At 38.7% G+C, this 19611-nt stretch overlaps 1 protein-coding gene across 4 annotated transcripts in view; it reads right to left on the bottom strand.

Annotated features, from left to right (window-relative positions):
• The window catches only part of LOC140729489 (anoctamin-9-like), a 128133-nt gene that overhangs the window by 86306 nt on the left and 22216 nt on the right, over positions 1-19611 (bottom strand). For 2 of the 4 annotated variants that reach the window (XM_073049271.1, XM_073049274.1), the window contains exons 4-7: positions 11517-11653; positions 9904-9965; positions 7599-7663; positions 464-552 (exon numbers count right to left, since the gene is read on the bottom strand). In XM_073049271.1, the coding sequence (XP_072905372.1) occupies positions 464-552; positions 7599-7663; positions 9904-9965; positions 11517-11653 (353 nt within the window). The remainder of the gene's footprint in view (positions 1-463; positions 553-7598; positions 7664-9903; positions 9966-11516; positions 11654-19611) is intronic. The other 2 variants (XM_073049273.1, XM_073049275.1) reach the window with 2 other exon arrangements.

The following is a 19611-nucleotide window of genomic DNA, read 5'->3' as shown; positions in this document are numbered from 1 at the left end:
TGAGTGTTGATGCACAGATAGGATATCTGAGACATCTACTGTACACCCTTGATTCATGCACAGCATCATGAATTCATAGGCACATGACAGAAAATTTCAACTATTCCACTTGGACTTGGAGTTGCCAGCCTTCTCTTCCAAGATCCCAGGACAGTGAATATAGAGAATCAGCATAATTTTGTTGCTTTTGTACTCTGTACCTCTTCCCAAATTATCCAGGATTCCCTATCCCTTTTTGACCACATTCCTAACCTCTTCTCCCACTTTCTACTGTGTGCATCTTCTCCTCTGGTTCTGTACCCACTTTGGTACTGCACTTTTTCAATTAATTTTGTCATTTTTGCTCTCCCTACTAGAATGCTTTACATATTACTCTGTGCAATATTGTATAATTTCATTCAACAGCACACATGTCTACAAACACAGTTTAAAGTTGAAAATCATACAACAAGTTTCACTTTACCTTATTTCATTAATGGGTTGTTTCTTAAATAAGCATTTCCACTTCGCCCATTCATGTCGCAACTTGCCTCCTTTCTCAGAATTATTCTGCTATGCAAAACAAAAACAAACCAGAATGTCAAAAGATTACTCAAATTACTGAGGATTAACAACATCTTTTGCAAATTCCTATCTTTCCTGCTAAAAATTTGCATGACTGGGCTCTTCTATCATGCAGCAGAAACATACTGCAACACTTTTATTGTGACAGATATCTCAAGGGCCTTCTCCAGAAACGTGAAAACACATGCTGAACATAAATAGAATGGAAATAACTCGAAAATGGGTTGATATTTGGTTTGAGTTGTTCTCCGATCTCGACAATCCATTTGAAACGTTTTGACACCATACAAGCAGAAATCATCTGTGCACTGTTCACTTATGGTGTGTCCTCTGAATGCTTGGCTCTTATATACTTATCAATTATTTGATCAGTCATCATTACTTGATGATGACCTTGAGATGCTGGTGTTCAGCCCCTTTCTTGAAATATCACAGTTCATTTGGTGAGCTACTTCTGCGTGGGTGTTGCATAGAATAAGTCAACATTCAGTCATTATAACAGTTCAGAGATTTAGATCCAGTGATGATGAAGAATGCTGATTTACTTCTGTCCAAATGATTTGAGATTTGGAGAAGAAACTGCAGATATGATGCTATCTGTCTTATTGACAAAGAACAAATATCTGGGAAGTGCTCTCTAAGCAGCTTTGTAAATGGCATGTGTTGTGTATTTAATATTTTAGTAATATTTAAATCATCTTGTATATATATATTGGTTGATTTAGCATTCTCGTTCATTTAAATGATTCATTATGAGTTATCTGTATAAATACCTGAATTGTATTTGTCATGACACTACCACATGATATATATGAGCCTCACTTAAAATTATACCCACATTGCTGGACTCCTGTGTCTTCCTTTGAATAGGTTTAATGATTTGAAGCTACAAAACATAACATTGGCAATAAGGTACTTTTAAAATGAACCCAATACGACTGTTGACCTGTTAAAACACAGCGAGAGATGGTTAAAGAAGGACATGATCGTGTATTTTTTTATAAGGCAGAAAATGGAAGAATTCATGGATTCATAAAGAGTGAGCACCAGGTGATAATAATCATAAATAAAAGCAGAAATGGCTAGCTACGTAGTAAAAAATTGTCGTGTTTGATTACACGAAAGGTAACTGGAATACCTATGCTGAGCTAAATCAACAATATTCTGAAGCAAATGAAATAGCTAATGAGAAATAAGTGCTTTGAAGTTTAACTGCTCCAACCAAACCAGCAGAAATGCAGGAACATTTAAACCTAAGCCATTGTTGATTACAGAACACTTTAGGTTTCAGAAGTGGAATCAAAAAGAAGGGGAATCTATTTCAGCGTAAGTGATTGAACTGAAGAGATTATCTGTGCATTGTCAGTTTGGTAATGGGCTTAATGATGCACTGAGAAATTGTTTAGTTTGTGGAATCTTACAGAAAAAAACATTCAAAAATGGCTCCTAACTGAAGCTCAACTCACTTCTAAATGGACAGATGAAAAAGTGTTTCAATGGAAACTGCAGACAGAGGCACAATTAAGTTGCACAAAAATGTAGTGTCTACACAGAAACCAGCCTGGCCAAACAAATTGTGTTACCATTGTGGCAGGGGCTCACATACACCAGACCAATGCAAGTTTAAAGTCAAAACTTCCAGATAATGCAACAAAATAGGACATAACCAAAAAGCATGCTGCATAGAAAAGATAAAAAGCCAAGTTACATTTCAAAAAGGAGCACAAATCTGCATGCTGTTGATGATAAATCTGATAATAATGGGAGTGACACAGGACTGCATAGCCTTGAGATTTACAATGTAAAAATTAACAACAGACAAGCAATATGGCTAATGCCAGGAGTGAACAGCAAATTAATTAAAAAGTAATTAGATACTGGTTCAGCTGTTCCAGTCATTCCACAAAATGAGTTTGAGCAGCATTTCAAAGATACCAAACTGAAGCCTGCAGATTTCCAACTAAGAACGTATACTGGAGAAAAGATTACTCCTATGAGAATGACATTCGTAACTGTGAAATACAACAACTAACTAGCCACATTAAGCTTGTATGTGGTAAAATAAAACAGGGCCAGCACTGTGTGGGCTGACTGGCTGTGGCAACTACAATTTTATTGGAGATCCATCCACAATTTCCATACCACATCCCCTACAATGAGCCATTTGTAAGCAAATTCAGAAAGGTTCTGGATGATGCCACAAATGCCTCCATGCTGTAAACCATGAACAGTTGCCCAACAGAGGAAAAACAGGTGTTGGTATCAATCCCTGTGCCTCTAGTTGGAAAGCACATTGGACAAAGGAAGGGCCATGCTGCTCAAAAGAGGCATGAAAGTGACAAAAGCAGTGTTCCGGCTACAACAGTTTTTGTAGGCAGCGTATCTGAGAAAAGTTTTGATATGTTAATCAAGTAATTACTTGCTGGAAAAGACTTCAAGCAGCTTCAGGAAATTTCAGCTTTTGTGAGTATAAAGAACCAGAATCCACTCTGCATGTATTCAGGTTATTGCCTGAACTTCAAGTGGGAGACGAAAAGCTGCTTGTACAAGTAGATACAAAAACCAAAGCGCAGCTGGAAGAATGGGAGGTGAGGAAGAAAGGAATCATCGGCGATGATAAGTAGAGAATTTGTCAGATGATGTTGTGGATGCAGAAGCCAAGTGGAGAGATCTGATCGTAAAGGGAGTAATAGAAGAATTAATAAGAGAATTCTCCAGTGAAGTGAATGCCCCTTCTCAAGGACAAGATGCTCAAACCATAAAGTGAGAAAAGGTCAAGAACCGTCAGAACCACTTCCTGCAGCCTCAGTGTCAACTCCCACAAACACCATGGAGGAGGCCCCAGAACCTGAGATTGTTTCACAGCCGCTAGTCTCACCTGCCAAGCAGAGTGACCCCCCTTTCACATAAACAATGTTCTTCTCCTGCTGAAGCATCTGAATCCAACTGGAAAATTTTAATAGGCATATTGGAAGGGGAACTCCAGCTTCAACCTGCCACATCGTGTTCACGTCCTGAAAGGACAAAAATGCCCAAGTCTTGCAAAGCTCCACTTAAATCTTTTGGCTTCCAGTTATTGAATAATTTGTATGTTGCTCAGAGATCAATCCAGCTGTTCAAGACATTCAATTTTCTGAGTTGCTTCCTCTTACATTGATAGTGCAGGCACACTTCCAGATCCCAATCTGACCAAGTTACAAAAGTGCAGAGTTTTGTATAAGGAGCACACTGCTGAGATCCATTGCACAAGAGTAAGGAATCCTCCACAGTGATTAAATGGGATAATTTAAAACTTACTCTGCTGTGGATGTCTATATAGTAGTTGTACTATATAGGATACTGTGTATATAGTTGAGATGCATTCTCTAATGAGTTGGTGTTTATAGCTAATTAGGGAGGAGTGTTGTGTATTTAGTATTTAAGTAATACTTGAGTAATCTTGTATATATACATTGGTTGATTAAGCATTCTTGTTTGTTTAAATAGATCATTAGAAGTTATATGTATAAATACCTGAATTGCATACAACACGCTACTGCATGATACATGCGTGCCTTGCTTAAAGTAAACACAAAGTTAGACCTGCATTCTTGGACTCCTATGTCTTCCTTTTAAGTAGTTTAATGCTTTGAAATTACAAATCATAACAGTATATACTGCACTTTTTGTATTCTGATGCAGAGGGAATGAATGCTTAAGGTTATAGATAGGATACCATTCAAGTGGATAGCTTGTTATGGATTTTGTCAAGTGAAGTTGGAGCTGTACTCATCTAGTGCAATGGGAAGTATTTCATTCCACTGCTGACTTGTGGAAAGGCTCAGGGTGAAAGGAATTTACTCATTCACAATCATCTCTGACACTCCCTTGTAGCCATGCTTTTTTTATCTGTCAGATCTAGTTGTATTTCTGGTCAAAGGTGAACTCCCTCAAAATATTGGTCAGGAGAGACTCAATGATTGCAAAGCCATTGGATGTCAAGAGCAGGTGATTAGACTCTCTCATGTTATAGATCACAATTGGCTATTGTTATTGTGGTGAAGATGTTTGTTGCTACCTACCAACCTTTGCCTGAATGTTGACTTGGACCTGCTGTTCGTACGCATAACTTGTTGATGAGTTACATAGAAATTGAACATTGTACAATCATCAGTGAACATACGGGAACATAATTATCTTGTCAGTCCTGACTAATGTATAAATTAGTGAAAACTTTCAGGTAATAGATTAATTATTTGACTATAATTCCTGGTATATATTTTAACAGAACTTTTATCTGGGCTCAATTTGTATATACAGCTGTTCATTTTGAAAGGTTTCTTCCACCAGTTTTGAGTTTGGACCCTGCAATATGATTTGATTGTTCTATCCCAAATATTTACTTAATTACTGCCCATTATACTGCTGACATTTAGGGCAGCAATGAAGGTCCTCCATCTCTGTCTGTCCTTGCCCATCTTCTCTATTGTGCTGTAGGTGTGGTTCAGGGTCCTCATTTCCATCTCTACAGCATGATGCTAAGTTGTACTTGCTCCCCCTTCAGGAGTTTCCTCTGCCCTTCAGGAGTCCAATGATGTGCTGTCTTGATGATGGAGTTGGCCTCTCTTCTCATCACGTACAACATCCATCTCCAACATTTCTTCATGATGATTGTGGCCATGTCCTCTTGATGACACTGAAGAGTAGGGTGTGGTTGGAGAGCTTTCTTAACCAGAAAATGCAAAGGATCTTCTGGAGGCTCATGGTGTCGAATGGTGACAGTCGTTCTCTGTCATGTGCCAGCATTCTGACCCATACAAGAGTGTGGGCAGAACACAACTCTGGTACAGCTTCACCTTGATGTGGACACTATACATAGTGATCCACACATGTTGGTCATTGATCTGAAGATGCTTCTAGCTTTGCTAGATGTCATCCTTGGCTCCACCATCCTGCCAAATGATGCTGCCCAGGTAGGTGAACCTGCCATATGGCTTGAGGGGAGGAGTAGAGTCTCCATTGAGGTAATAGATTATTTATCTTACTATAATTCTTGATATATATTTTGTCACAGAGCATTTACCTACCTATGCTTTGACGGAAGGAGTAGACTCTACATTGAGGGTCAAAGTCTATGTCTTGCTCTTGCTGACTCTTGGGTCCAGCCTGTCCACCAAAGGTACGTAGGCATTGAGTTTTCTCTTGCATGTGCTAGAGTGTATGTGATAGTAACACGAGGTCCCACATAGTTGTCTATAAAAGTAGACTTATCATCTTTACAGTATGGGGCTTTATCATGAAAAAAATATTGCTGATAAAACAAATGAAGATAATTGGGCTAGGGACACTGCTCTAAAGAACTCCTGCTGTGATAATTGGCCTTCAACACCTAGATTCATCCTACTTTGTGAAAGGTACTGTTGGATGTTAATCCTTAGATATCCATTAACATAAATTTTATTTGGCTCCTTGATGCCACATCTGATCAAGTTAAGCATTGATATTCACACTGCATCTCTGGAATTCAGTTCTTTGTTTCACAATTGAACAACGGCCAAGGTGGGCCTGGCAAAAATCTGACTAATGGTGAGTAAGTTATGGATGAATAAATGCCACTTAAAAGCACTTGGCAACACTTTAATCATTTTGCTAATGACTGAGAGTAGTTACTGTTTAAGTAGTAATTAGCTGCTGCATAGAAATACCAGGATAGTGAAAGGTACATGGAATGCATGTAAAAAGTAATTATTTTGTATTTGTATATTTTTTTGTACAACTTGATTTATAAATGGGTGGCATGGTAGTGTAGTGGTTAGCACAACACTTTACAATACAGTCAACCTAAGTTCAATTCCCGCCGCAGCCTGTAAGGAGTTTGTACTTTCTCCTCGTGATTACGTGGGTTTCGTCCAGGTGCTCCGGCTTCCTGCCACGGGGCAAACACATCCAGTTGATAGATTCTTTGGTCACTATAAAATTTGCCAATGATTAGGCTCAGATTAAATCAGGGTATTGCTGGGCTATGTGGCTTGAAGGGCCAGAAAGGACCTATTCCGTGCTGTATCTAAATAATAAATAAATAAATAAAGTTGGCTTTACTTTCAGAGTATTTGACCTTTGGCTGCTTTTGTTTTCCCACCATTACCAGTTTGATGGTCAGCAACAAAGATAAACATGGGGGTGTTGAAGAATGGGGATTTGTGACCGTCTTCATTGATATCTTAACATGATTAGTTGGCCATGGTCAGTGCATCCTAGAAGGATCTCAAGCTAAAAGTTGATAGCAGTCTGTACCTTGACAGCCACTGCAGTGCAGTCCATGAACAGCAATACCGCAAAGAGAATTGCTTGATGGGGATGACATTACTCTAACAATTTTTTCTTTAGTTCTTTCCTTAAAATTGCAGCTTTTCTTCAAAAATTAAATTATTATGAATTTTATTTGTTGCCTTTATTCAGAGTTTCACTGGTAACTCTATCAAGGCTACCCTTCTTTCATTAATAATGACACAAACTTGATTGGAAAATTTTTCCATTTCCTAGGCCTCTGCTTTCACCTTTTCTCCTTCAGGAAAGAACAAGGATAGGGTTCCCCTAGTCTTTACCTTCTACTCCATGAGCCTCCACATTCAACAGAATATTTCCTGCAATTTCCATGATGATGACATTATAGCATAGTTACACTTAGATCTTCTTTTAAAACACGGTAAAATTATTTTAAAAGATTGTTTTCTTTTTTATTAAGTTGAAGGTAGAGCTCATTAAACATTACACAATCCATCAATGAAACAGATTCAGTCTAATTCAAGAGAATTTCAATGCAGTCATTTCATGAAATGTTAAATTAAGATCATATCTCCTAGTTCAAATGATTGTAAAAAAAAAGATTTCTGCGACTATTGGACTAAAACCAGATTAATCATTTCATTTATTGGCTGTTGGTTTTCACTATAGAATTGCCTGGTAAATTTGCCTACATGCAAAAATATTTCATTGTATATGTTCCCACACATGATAAGGCACCAAATAAATGCAGAATAAAGAATATTATTTACCTCATGAAGAGGGAAGACTGCCTGAAATGCACCATCTTTCAATAACTTCCTCAGAGAAATGCTGTCTAAAATGAAATTAAAACATGAAATAAGATATCGCTCTGTTTCTACCAATAGCAATGCAGTCATAAATCACCACTTTCTAGATGATTGCTGACCATTGCAAAGCACATTTACACAAGTTTCCAGATGGGGAGTCAATTCTTCCAAAATTAGACATGGGTGAGGTTGAAAAAATTAAAAAGAGATACAAAGTCAGAAAAACTGTGAAACCACACATGGGTTTTAAGTTTTAGCGCAAATGAAATAAATGTGATGCAAGACAAGAGATAAAAATAAATATAACTGGAAAAAAGCAAAATGATCTGGATGATTACAAAGTAAGTATGGATTAGATAAAAAAGGGCGGCTGGTAAAAGAAACAATGGCATTTGGCAGTAAAAACAAACAGTTAGAAGAATAAGGAGAGAGAAATTCAAGTTAGTGGTGTTATGTACCCCTAGGGTTCATATTTTCTGTGGACAATCACTTTAAAATGTCGGGAGAATGAGACTGGCTTTTGGATACTGAGCTGTTACAAAGAGAGAGGGAGAGAGAGAGAGAGAGAGAGAGAGAGAGAGAGACCTGGTGAAGGGTCTCGGCTCGAAACATCGACAGTGCTTCTCCCTATAGATGCTGCCTGGCCTGCTGTGTTCCACCAGCATTTTGTGTGTGTTGTTTGAAGTTTCAGCATCTGCAGATTTCCTCGTGTGTGTGATAATCCTGGCCTGGGTTGGTAGTTTTACCACTTGAAGATGGTACCTCAATGATAAACTACTGTTGGTGATAATCCATATGTGGATTCTGTTTGAGTATCCTGTGGCCACCACTTTGGGATGACCCATAGCTGAATTCCGGTGTGAATTCCACTTGGGTTGAAAGGATATTCATTGAAGATCACTGTCGGTGATACTTCGTGTGTGGAGTGGAACGACTTCAGAGATAAAACCTACTGCTATTGTTATTTTGGAATATGGACATAATTGCCTTCTCACAACATGCGCCTTTGGATTACAAATCTCTCTCTCTTACCAACAACAGCAACCTCGTGCATTGAACTGACCTTTCTTACATATAATCGTAAGACTGTACCCATTTACCCCTAGGTTTGAAAGAGCCTGGTTTTGGTTCCTATTTCAACACTTCTGTATATATCATTGCTAACCTGTTTCATATATTTTTGCATTTTATATTACTGTATTGCGTAGTTTACTAATAAACACTATTAGTTACTAGTGATACCAGACACCAAAGAATTTTCCATTTCTGATGGTTCTTTAACCCGGTCACGGGATACGTGCCAGTGGTAATGAAAATGTATTTTTTGTGTAGTTAAGAAGGAAGTACATGATTGGCCTTAGTTTATAAAGTTAAGAATTCCCAAATACTTTAGCAAAAACCCTCTGAAACTATAATGCACTGTTACCCCACAGCACCTCATCCTTCTACCACATCTCATCCTTTCATCCAAAATTATCACTTCATATCTCCATTCCATCCCATGTTTGCCCATTTCACTTCATCTGTGTCCTCCAAAAATGAGTCAATCTGCTACCTTTCTGATTTGTGTTCTATGAACCTTAAAGTTATGTCCTATACATTTCAGTCAAAAAAATGTTTATAAACTATTTCTAAAGCATTTAAGGAAACAATAATCTTACTTAATCCAGATAAGCAGACTGTCAAGATCAACTTTAATATTACAGTAAATATTAAGCAAGCTGGTGCACAAATGAGTGGAGATATGGTTGGGAATCTCAAAACTGCAATTTTCTGTGAGTGGTATGGTTTCTTTACCTTTGTACCTATTGTATGTAAAAATTACTATGTTGCTTTGGTGAAGGTGGGAACATGTAGAAAACAGTACAGCTGCTCCTGGCTAAACAATGGCACCTATTTATCCAGCCCTTCTCAACTCTACTTACCTCTCAAGTTTGCCTGAGACTGGTAAAATCTAGCTTACAGAGATGACAAATAGAAGATGTAGTACAATAGAAGCACGTTTTATAGGAACAATAAAATTTACCTGAAACAAAATAGCAGAAGTCCACTAAGATCAACAATGAAATTGGTATTGTGATAATTATAGTTATTATTGCAAGAAATATTATTTAAAATAGAATTTCCACTGATTAATTTCAAAATTAAGAGCAGCCTTCATAACTTGAGACAGCAATGTACATACTTAATTGCACACCTGCAACTTTGTGGCATTAGTCAATTTGTCCTACAGGCTTCTGTATATTAGTAAAAATATGTTGTTTACCCTTTTTATCACCATTCTTTGGACACTTTGTTTTCCACAGAATAAAATTTATAATTCGTATTCTGCAATGAACAAAAAAATTAACATATTAGCTGAGGGTAATATGCAAGAATTCTCCAAAAATGACAAATGCTGTATCTATAGAAGAATAAATGAACCCACTCAGTCTTCTCAGAGCACTTGCATTCTGTGAGTTATTCATTTTAGTCTGTAATTTTATGGATCATTTCTTGATAATTCTGGATTATTTGCACTTATGAATGCCATTAGTTTTATCTATTTATAATTCTGAGAAAAAAATCATTGCTGTGCATGAGATTCCATATGGCTTAATTAAAGTTCATACTAATATTCGTGTGTGTGTGTGTGTGTGTGTGTGTGTGTGTGTGTGTGTGTGTGTGTGTGTGTGTGTGTGTGTGTGTGTGTGTGTGTGTGTGTGTGTGTGTGTGTGTGTGTGTGTGTGTGTGTGTGTGTGTGTGTGTGTGTGTGTGTGTGTGTGTGTGCGTGCGTGAGAGAGAGAGAGAGTGAGAGCGACCAAGTAGGTCATTCATTCCATTTTAAAAAAGTTGAAACAGAAATGTGTTAGTGAGTAACAAGTCCACCATATGGGTGGATGTGTGGGGTTGAAAATGCACATGTGGAATGGAAATGGTCATCAAGGGTTATGAAATCTTGACAGCTTTTGGAGGGCAGGTTAGAGAGATATATTTTACACACATACACACTTAAAACTGCTAAATGATTAGGTAGAGCCATTTTCCCAGATGGGTTCCCAACTTGCATTTAATTCTGCTTTGACTGCCTTTAATAAAAGATCTGTTGTCCCTGCATGTTTTGTTACTAGCTTTGCTTCTGTTATTTGTTTTCTTAAGCAGCAGCCTCTAAATACTACAGTGGTGAAGAAGATTTTGAGGAAAAGAATGGGAGTGAGTGTGATAAGAATAAAGAATAGGATTCCTTATATACAGCAGCGATGATGGCAGGCAAGGGATATGACATGTATAATGGTGTGTTTGGAAAAAATACAATCAGACTCAACCATTTGCCCTATATATGGCCCAATATTGCTCTGGCTGAACAGTATCATTAGGATCCCAGGAGAGGACAGAGAAAAGAAACCCAGCAGTAAATGAACAGTGGAAAGCAATGTTGCACGGTTGATAGTAGAGTTGAAGTCATCCAAGACACGTAACTCATTTACCAAGGATAAAGTCTCTTACAAGAATAATGTAAAGAAGGGACATTTAAACAGGAACTTCAGAGACTTTGAAGAGTTACAAGTTACATACAGCCAGGCACTGAAAAAAAAAGATTGGTAAATATGGTCAGGACTTTGGAAACATGGCATAGGGTGGATGGTGGGGATGTGATACAGCCATGAAATTGATAAGTGCCACATCTGTCTACAATATTACATAACTATTTAGAGATGATGAGTATTCTTAACTGCTCTCTTCAATGATCAAATACAAAATTATCACTTGTAGTCTAATTGCACATTATGGTTCCAAAATGATCTGTCTAACTCCATTACTGCACCTTATATAATGATATGAATCAGACATACTTGACAAATTATTGAGTACATATAAATAATTAGATAATGTCAATACCTGGTTGATTCTGTGACACTGTGCAATTTACAAACAGCATATCTTCCCTGAGACACGTTTGTGTGATGAATGTACTCCTTAAAGATCTCCTCACGAGCTTCAATTCCAAAATACTGATTCTGGGAATCTTCTTTTTTCTGAGATAGAAGGAAACTGTTATGCTTCCTTAAATTAGTTTGCATGTTTTTACACTTTAAGTATCACTTTTATGAAAGTAAACAATAGAAATTGTTTGAGGATTTAGGAAAACTGGATCCCTCTTTTGTATTGCATGCCAAAAACTATGGATGCTGCGAAACTGAAATAGAAACAGGAAAGTTTTAGAGATGTCAGCATAACAGGCAGCATTTTTTCATGGTACATACTTACTCAACCACTGGCAATGTAACACCTGTCCAACTACCTCACCCCTTCCCACCATCCAGGGATCCAGGCAGTCTCTCCAGATGAAGCAACTATTCACTTGTACTTCTTTCATTTTTAGAGTAATAAATTCAGTATGCCCTCTAGATTGGACAAACCAAAACCAGATTGAGTAATTACCTTGCAGAACCTCTTTGTTCAGTGCATAAATATAATGCTAAGATTCCAGTTAACTGTTGTTTTAGTTCTCATAGGCATTCCCACAGTCTTTGATCTATCTGTATTTGGCTTTCTGTACAGTTCAAATAAACCCCAATGTATGTTCAAAAAGTGACAATTCATTTTCCACCTGGGTCTTTACACTACTTGGAACTCAGTGTTGGTTAACCGGAACATATGCATGAGGAGATTGTCATCTTTGTTTCCCTTGTAAGGAAACATCTGAAAAGAGGTAAACATTTACTGCAGTCAGTAAATATAATGGTAGAAAATAGAGTGGATAAAAAGTGGTGCTATGCCTCAATTTAATTCTCTAAATCTGTCAATTTACCCATAGAAATCGTCTAATAAACCTTGGGGAGGTGACATTGTGAAGGATATTATGAATGTATAGTTCAAACAGACAGAGCAAGTGGAGGTAATAGTGAAAAATAGCAAACAGCTTCCTGGGTTACCAGTTCCAGTATTCCACAACTGCTTATGAAAGAGATTTCCCTATGACATGGAAGGAAGCCATTTGACTCATCGAGTCTATACTAGCTTTCAGGGAAACCCCATTATTCTAATTTCCTCACTTATCTTCCTGTGACTTATTTGTCATATCACCATCAACTCTGCACCAACTAATATGAGAGGCAATACATAGTAGTCAGTTAGCCTAAAATGAGCATAGGGAGAGACAACACACCAGAGCAAATTCCGATCAATTACAGAGATAATGTGCAAACTCCACAGAGGCAGCATTGGAGGTCAGGATGGAGACGTGATTCAGCCGTGTTATCTACAGCTCCTTTGTGATTTGATTTGATTTTATTTTATTGATGTACAGTGTAGAATAGGCCTTTCCAACCCTCTGAGCCATGCTGCCCAGCAATCCACCGATTTAATCCTAGCCTAATCAAAGAACAATTAACCAACCAACTGGTATGTCTTTGGACTGTGGGAGGAAACCAGAACATCTGGAGGAAACTCAGAGGGGCACAGTGGAGAATGTATAAACTCCCTACAGGCAGTAGTGGAATTGAATCTGAGGCACCTGTACTGTAAAGCATTGTGCTAACTAAGCTACCCTACCACCACATTTAGAAGCTACTGCCACATTCAGAATATGCTAATAAATAAACAAAAGTTTGGTATAGGAGTACAAAATACTGCAAGAGTTATCATAGAATGTACTGCATGAGCATTTCAGATTTATTGAGTATGGGATTGTCAAAATATTAAGCAAGGGAGTTCAAAAAGACAAAGCGAGCAAGTTAACATTAAGTTCACTTTATATTATCCCTTTACAGAACTCTGCAGCTTCCTGGTTTACTATGATTTGTAACTTCAAAGCATTAAAAGAAGACACAGGATTCTGGGAATGAGGGTTTAATTTAATGTTTACTTTAAGCAAGGCACGCACATACCACGTGGTAGTATGATGACATATGTGATTAACATTTTTACATGGAATGCATAATAAATTATTTAAATGAACAGAATGCTTTATCAAACAATATATTTGCCTATCACCACAATAGGTCTACAGTGGACGCAACCTCATTGGCTCTTCAAGTGGCCTTAACTCTCCTGGACAATACAAATACCTATGTCACGATGCTGTTTATTGACTACAGCTCGGCATTTAACACAATCATTTCTACAGTTCTGATCATAAATCTCCAGAACGTGGGTCTCTGTACCTCCCTCTGCAAATGGATCCTTGAATTCAGAACCGGTAGACCACAATCTATGCGGATTAGAAACAACATCTCCACCTCACAGACAATCAACACTGTCGCACCTCAGGGCTGTGTGCTCAGCCCACTGCTCTAATCTCTCTAGCACCTCTGACTATGTGGCTAGGCACAGCTCAAATGCTATCTATAAATATGCTGACAATACAATCATTGTTGGCAGAATTTCAGATAGTGACAAGGTGGTGTACCAGAGTGAGAAATATCAGCTAGTTGAGTAGTATCGTAACAACAACCTTGCACTCAACATCAGTAAGATCAAAGAACTGTGGACTTCAGAAAGGATAATCACACAAGGGAACATTCACCAGTCCTCATAAAGGGATCAGAAATGGAAGGAGTGAGCAATTTCAAAGTCCTGGGTGTCAATATCTCTGAGGATCTAACCTGGACACAACATATCGACATAGCTATAAAGAAGCTATGACAGCGGCTACTTTTCATCAGGAGTTTGAGAAGATTTGGTATGTCTCCAAAAGAACTTGAAATTTTTGACAGATGTACTGTGGAGAGCATTCTAACTGGCTGCATCACTGTCAGGTATGGGGAGGCTACTGCACAGGATCAAAGTAAGCTGCAGAGAGTTGTAAACTTAGTCAGCTCCATCATGAGAACTACCTCCACAGTATCCAGGACATATTCAAGGAGTGATGCCTCAGAAAGACAGCATCCATCATTAAGGACACCCATCACCCAGGTGATAACTTGCTCTTGTTGCGGCCACCAGGAGGCAGGTACACACTCAAAGATTCAGAAACAGCTTCTTCCCCTCTACCGTCTGTTTTCTGAATGGACTCTGAACCCACGGACACTGTCTCACTAACTTTTGTATTTCCATTTTGCACTACTTACTTAATTTAACTATTTAATATATATACCTACTCTAATTCACAGTCTTTTCCCATTGTTATGTATTGCATTGTACTGCTGCTGCATAGTCAACAAATTTCATGACATATGTGGTGATATTAAACCTGGTACTGATCTGATTTGGATATATACAAGATTACTCAAACATTACTGAAATATTAAATACACAACACTCCTCCCTGCTTTGCTATAAACTGCAGGAAAATAAGAATGCATCTCAACTATATACACAGTATATTATATAATACAACTGCAATACAGACACCCACAGCATAGTAAATGTTTAAGTCATCCCACTCAGGTTGAAAGATTTAATTGCTGTGGAGGATTTCTTAGTGTTGTGGGGTAACGTTGTTCATGACAAGGGGGATCTCCCTGCTTGTCAGGCAAGACTTGTGGCTGTGAAAACAATCCCAGGTTCTGGTGCCTCCTCCATGGTGGTTGTGGGAGTGATTCTGACAGCTCTGGACACCTTTCTTCTTCCTTTTACATCTTCTAGTTTGTGCATCTTGATATTAGGAAGGTTCATTTAATTCTTATTAATCCTTCTATTGCTCTCTTTTTGATCTGATTTCTTTGTTCTCTCATCCACAACTTTTTCTGGCTAATCCTCTGTTCTTGTATCTCCTTTGACTCCTCTCTTTCTGGCCTTTCATTCAACCAGCTGGGCTTTAGTCTTTACATTTACTCTCAGAAGCAGCTTTGTGCCTCCCACTTGAAGTTCATGCAATAACCTTAAATGCACGCAGAGCAGATTCTGGTTCCTTGTACTCACAAAAGCTGAATGCTTGCAACTTTCCTGAAGCTCCTTGAGCTTCCAGTTTAAAGCCAAGCCACATTTCACAAGTAATTGCCTGATGAATATATCAGAAGCTTTCTCGTTGCAGACAAAATCTGGGAGTACAGTTAGACGAGAAGCTTAACTGGACTGCCAACACAGATGCCTTGTGCAGGAAGGCACAGAGTCGAATGTACTTCCTAAGAAGGTTGGCGTCATTCAATGTCTGTAGTGAGATGCTGAAGATGTTCTATAGGTCAGTTGTGGAGAGCACCCTCTTCTTTGTGGTGGCGTGTTGGGGAGGAAGCATTAAGAAGAGGGACGCCTCACGTCTTAATAAGCTGGTAAGGAAGGCGGGCTCTGTCGTGGGCAAAGTACTGGAGAGTTTAACATCGGTAGCTGAGCGAAGGGCGCTGAGTAGGCTACGGTCAATTATGGATATATCTGAACATCCTCTACATAGCACCATCCAGAGACAGAGAAGCAGTTTCAGTGACAGGTTACTATCGATGCAATGCTCCTCAGACAGGATGAAGAGGTCAATACTCCCCAATGCCATTAGGCTTTACAATTCTACCGCCAGGACTTAAGAACTTTTTAAAAGCTATTATTAAAGCTTTTTGAGATGGTGATTTAGATGCATATCATATTTTTTTACTGAGTTAAGTATTGTATGTAATTAGTTTTGCTACAACAAGTGTATGGGACATTGGAAAAAAAGTTGAATTTCCCCATGGGGATGAATAAAGTATCTATCTATCTATCAATCTATCTAAAAACTGTTGTAGTCAGACCACTGTTTTCATTACTTTGTCGCTGAAGGTCCTTCCTTGGTCCAATGTGCTTCCCAAACAGTGGCACAGAGGTTAGCACCAACACCTGTCCTCTGTTGGGCAGAAGTTCATGGTGTTCAGCATGAACAAAGTCATGACATCATCCAAAATCTTTCTTAAATCACTTTCAGTTGACTTTATTATAGGAGATGTGGCATGCAAATGGTGGATAGATCTCTAGCCAAGTTGTAGTTGCCTCAGCCAATCACACCTCCACAATGCTGGTCCTCTGTTTGTACCACATAAATGTTCAATGTGACTTGTTGGCTGTTGTATTTCACAGTTACGAATGTCATTTCCACTTGAGTTACCTTTATTACTGTATAAGTTCTTAGATGAATGCCTGCAGACTTCTATTTACAATCTTTCAAATGCCTCTCAAATTCATTTTGTGGAATGACTGAAATAGATGAACTAGTGTCCAATTACATTTTAATTAATTTGACATTCACTTCTGTTGTAAGCCATATTGCTTGCCTGTTACTAATTTCCACACTGTAAATCTTAAGGCTACACAGTCCTGTGTCTCTCTCATCATTACCAGATTCAACAACAAGGCGCAAAATGTGTCCAGTTTTGGCTGGGCCACATATAGACTGTCTGTGGACACGATAAGAAGAAAACCAGATTTTTCATCAACAGCATGCAGATCAATGCTCTTTCTTGGAATTGCAATTTGACTTTTGCTTTTTCTTTTCTCTGTGCAGTTCATTTATTTTGTCTGCACAACAGGTTCTTTGTAAGGTGTCCAAATTTGTTGCATTTTCTGCAAGTTTCAACTTTAAATCTGCATTTCTTTGGTGTATATAAACCCCTGCCACAATAGTACACAATTTGTTCAGCCAGGCTGGTTTCTGTCTACATGCTGAAATTTTGTTCATGCTCCACTTCCTTTTGGTTCTGCTGATGAAACTTCAAAGCAAACTGTATGCCTTTAAACCCAAAGCATTCAGCAAAATTGTTTCTCAATGGTTATTTCATTTGCTTCAAAATATTGTTGAATTAACTCAGTATACATGAGCCAGACACCCATTGTGTAATCAAACATGTCAATCTTTCCAATATAGCCAGCCATTTCTGCTTTTTTCTGATTATTATCACCCTGTATTTACTGTTTATGAACATTTGAATTCTTCTGTTTTCCGACTTTTGAAAAAAATTATCGTGCCTTCCCTGCCAAAGAACATGTGCTGCACTCTATCAATTTTCAGGCTGTGCCTTCTTGTTCTGGACCCCCACTATAGGAAACATCCTCTCTACATCCACCTTATCTAGTCCTTCCAACATTCTGTAGGTTTCAGTGACATCCCCTCACTTTTTTCTAAATTCCAGTGAGTACAGGCCCAAAGCTGCCAAATACTCCTCATATCTTAACCCCTTCATCCCCGGAATCAGCTTTGTGAACCCCCTCTGGACTCTCCAATGACAACATACCCTTCTTGAGATATGGGACCCAAACTGTTGACAGTACCCAAGTACAGCCTGACTAGTGTCTTATAAAATCTCTGCATTATCTCCTTGCTTTTATATTCTACTCCCCTTGAAATAAATGCCAACATTGCTTCTTTACCACAGACTCAACCTGTAAATTAACCTTCTGGGAGTCTTGCACAAGCACTCTTCACCCCTCCTTTAACCCTGTGATACTCCATTAATGAACCTTCTGGGAGTCTTGTACCAGGAATGAAAGGGTTATCATAAGAGGAATATTTGATGGCTCTGGGTCTGTACTCGCTAAAATTCAGAAGGATGAGGGGGATCTCATTGAAACCTTTCAAACGTTGAAAGGCTTAGACAGAGTAGATATGAAAAGGATGTTTCCCATGGTGGGAGAGTCTAGGACAAGAGGGTATAACCTCAGGATACAGGAGTGCCCTTTCAAAACAGAGATGCAGAGAAATTTCTTTACCCAAAGGGTGGTGAATTTATAGAATTTGTTGCCACATGCAGCTGTGGAGGCCAGGTCATTGGGTGTACTTAAGGCAGAGAATGATAGGTTCTTGATTGGACATGGCATCAAAGGTTACGGGGAGAAGGCCAGGAACTGGGGTTGAGGAGAAGATTTTAAAAAAGGATCAGCCATGACTGAATGGCAGAGCAGACTCAATGGGCCAGATGGTCTAATTCTGCTCCTATGTCTTATGGTCTTATGGACTCCCTCTGCACCTGTGATGTTTGAATTTTCTCCCTATTTAAATAATACTTCCTTTTACCAAAACGCATTGTTATACATCTCCCAACACTGTATTTCATCTGCCCATTCTTTCAACTTGTCTGTCCTACTACAATTGCATTGCTTCCTCAGCACTACCTATCCCTCCACCTATCTTTGTTTCATCCACAAACTTTGGCACAAAGACATCAATTCTATTATCTAAATCATTGACAAACAATATGAAAATACCGGTCCCAATACTGACCCCTGAAAAACACCACTAGTCACTGGCAGCCAGCCATAAAAGCTCCCCTTTATTCCCACTCACTGCCTCATGCCTGTCAGCCTATCCATGCCAGGTTACTTCCTCTAATGCCAAAAGCATTTTATCTTCAGCCATCCCCTCTCTGCCGTCATCCCCGCCAGTGGCCTCCTCCAATCCACCTGGGCAAGCTCCTCTCTCATGCCTCCGTAATTCTCTTTATTCCGTTGTGATACTGATACACATAACTTATGCTTCTCCCTCTCAAAGTGCAGCATGAATTCAATCATATTATGATCACTGCCTCCTAAGGGTTCCATTACATTAAGCTCCCTTATAAGATCTAGGTTATTACACAACACCTAATTTAAGATAGCCTTTCCTCTAGTAGGCTCAAGCACAAGCTGCTCAAAAAAGCCATCGCATAGGCATTCAACAAATTCCCTGCCTTGCAATCTGACACCAACCTGATTTTCCCAATCTCCTTGCATATTGAAGTCCTCCATTACAATTGTGACATTACACTTATTACATGCCTTTTCCTGCTCCCTTTGCAATTTCAAGCCCACATCTTTGCTACTATTTGGAGGTCTATATATGATATATATGACTCCCATAGTGTTTTTTTCACCCTTGCAGTTACTTAACTCCATCCACAAAGATTCAACATTCTGACCCTATGTCACCTCTTTCTAAAGATGTAATTCCATCTTTTACCAACAGAACCACACCACTGCCTATTCCTTTCTGCCTGTCCTTTTGATACAAGTATATTCTTTAATGTTAAGCTCCCAACTATGGCCTTCTCTAAGCCATGACTCAGTGATGCCCACAACGTTATACTGACTAATCTCTAATTGCACCATGAGTTTGTCC

The sequence above is a fragment of the Hemitrygon akajei genome, chromosome 6 (assembly GCF_048418815.1).
Source record: "Hemitrygon akajei chromosome 6, sHemAka1.3, whole genome shotgun sequence".
NCBI classification, from domain to species: domain Eukaryota; kingdom Metazoa; phylum Chordata; class Chondrichthyes; order Myliobatiformes; family Dasyatidae; genus Hemitrygon; species Hemitrygon akajei.
This window is presented reverse-complemented; position numbering and strand designations above follow the sequence as displayed.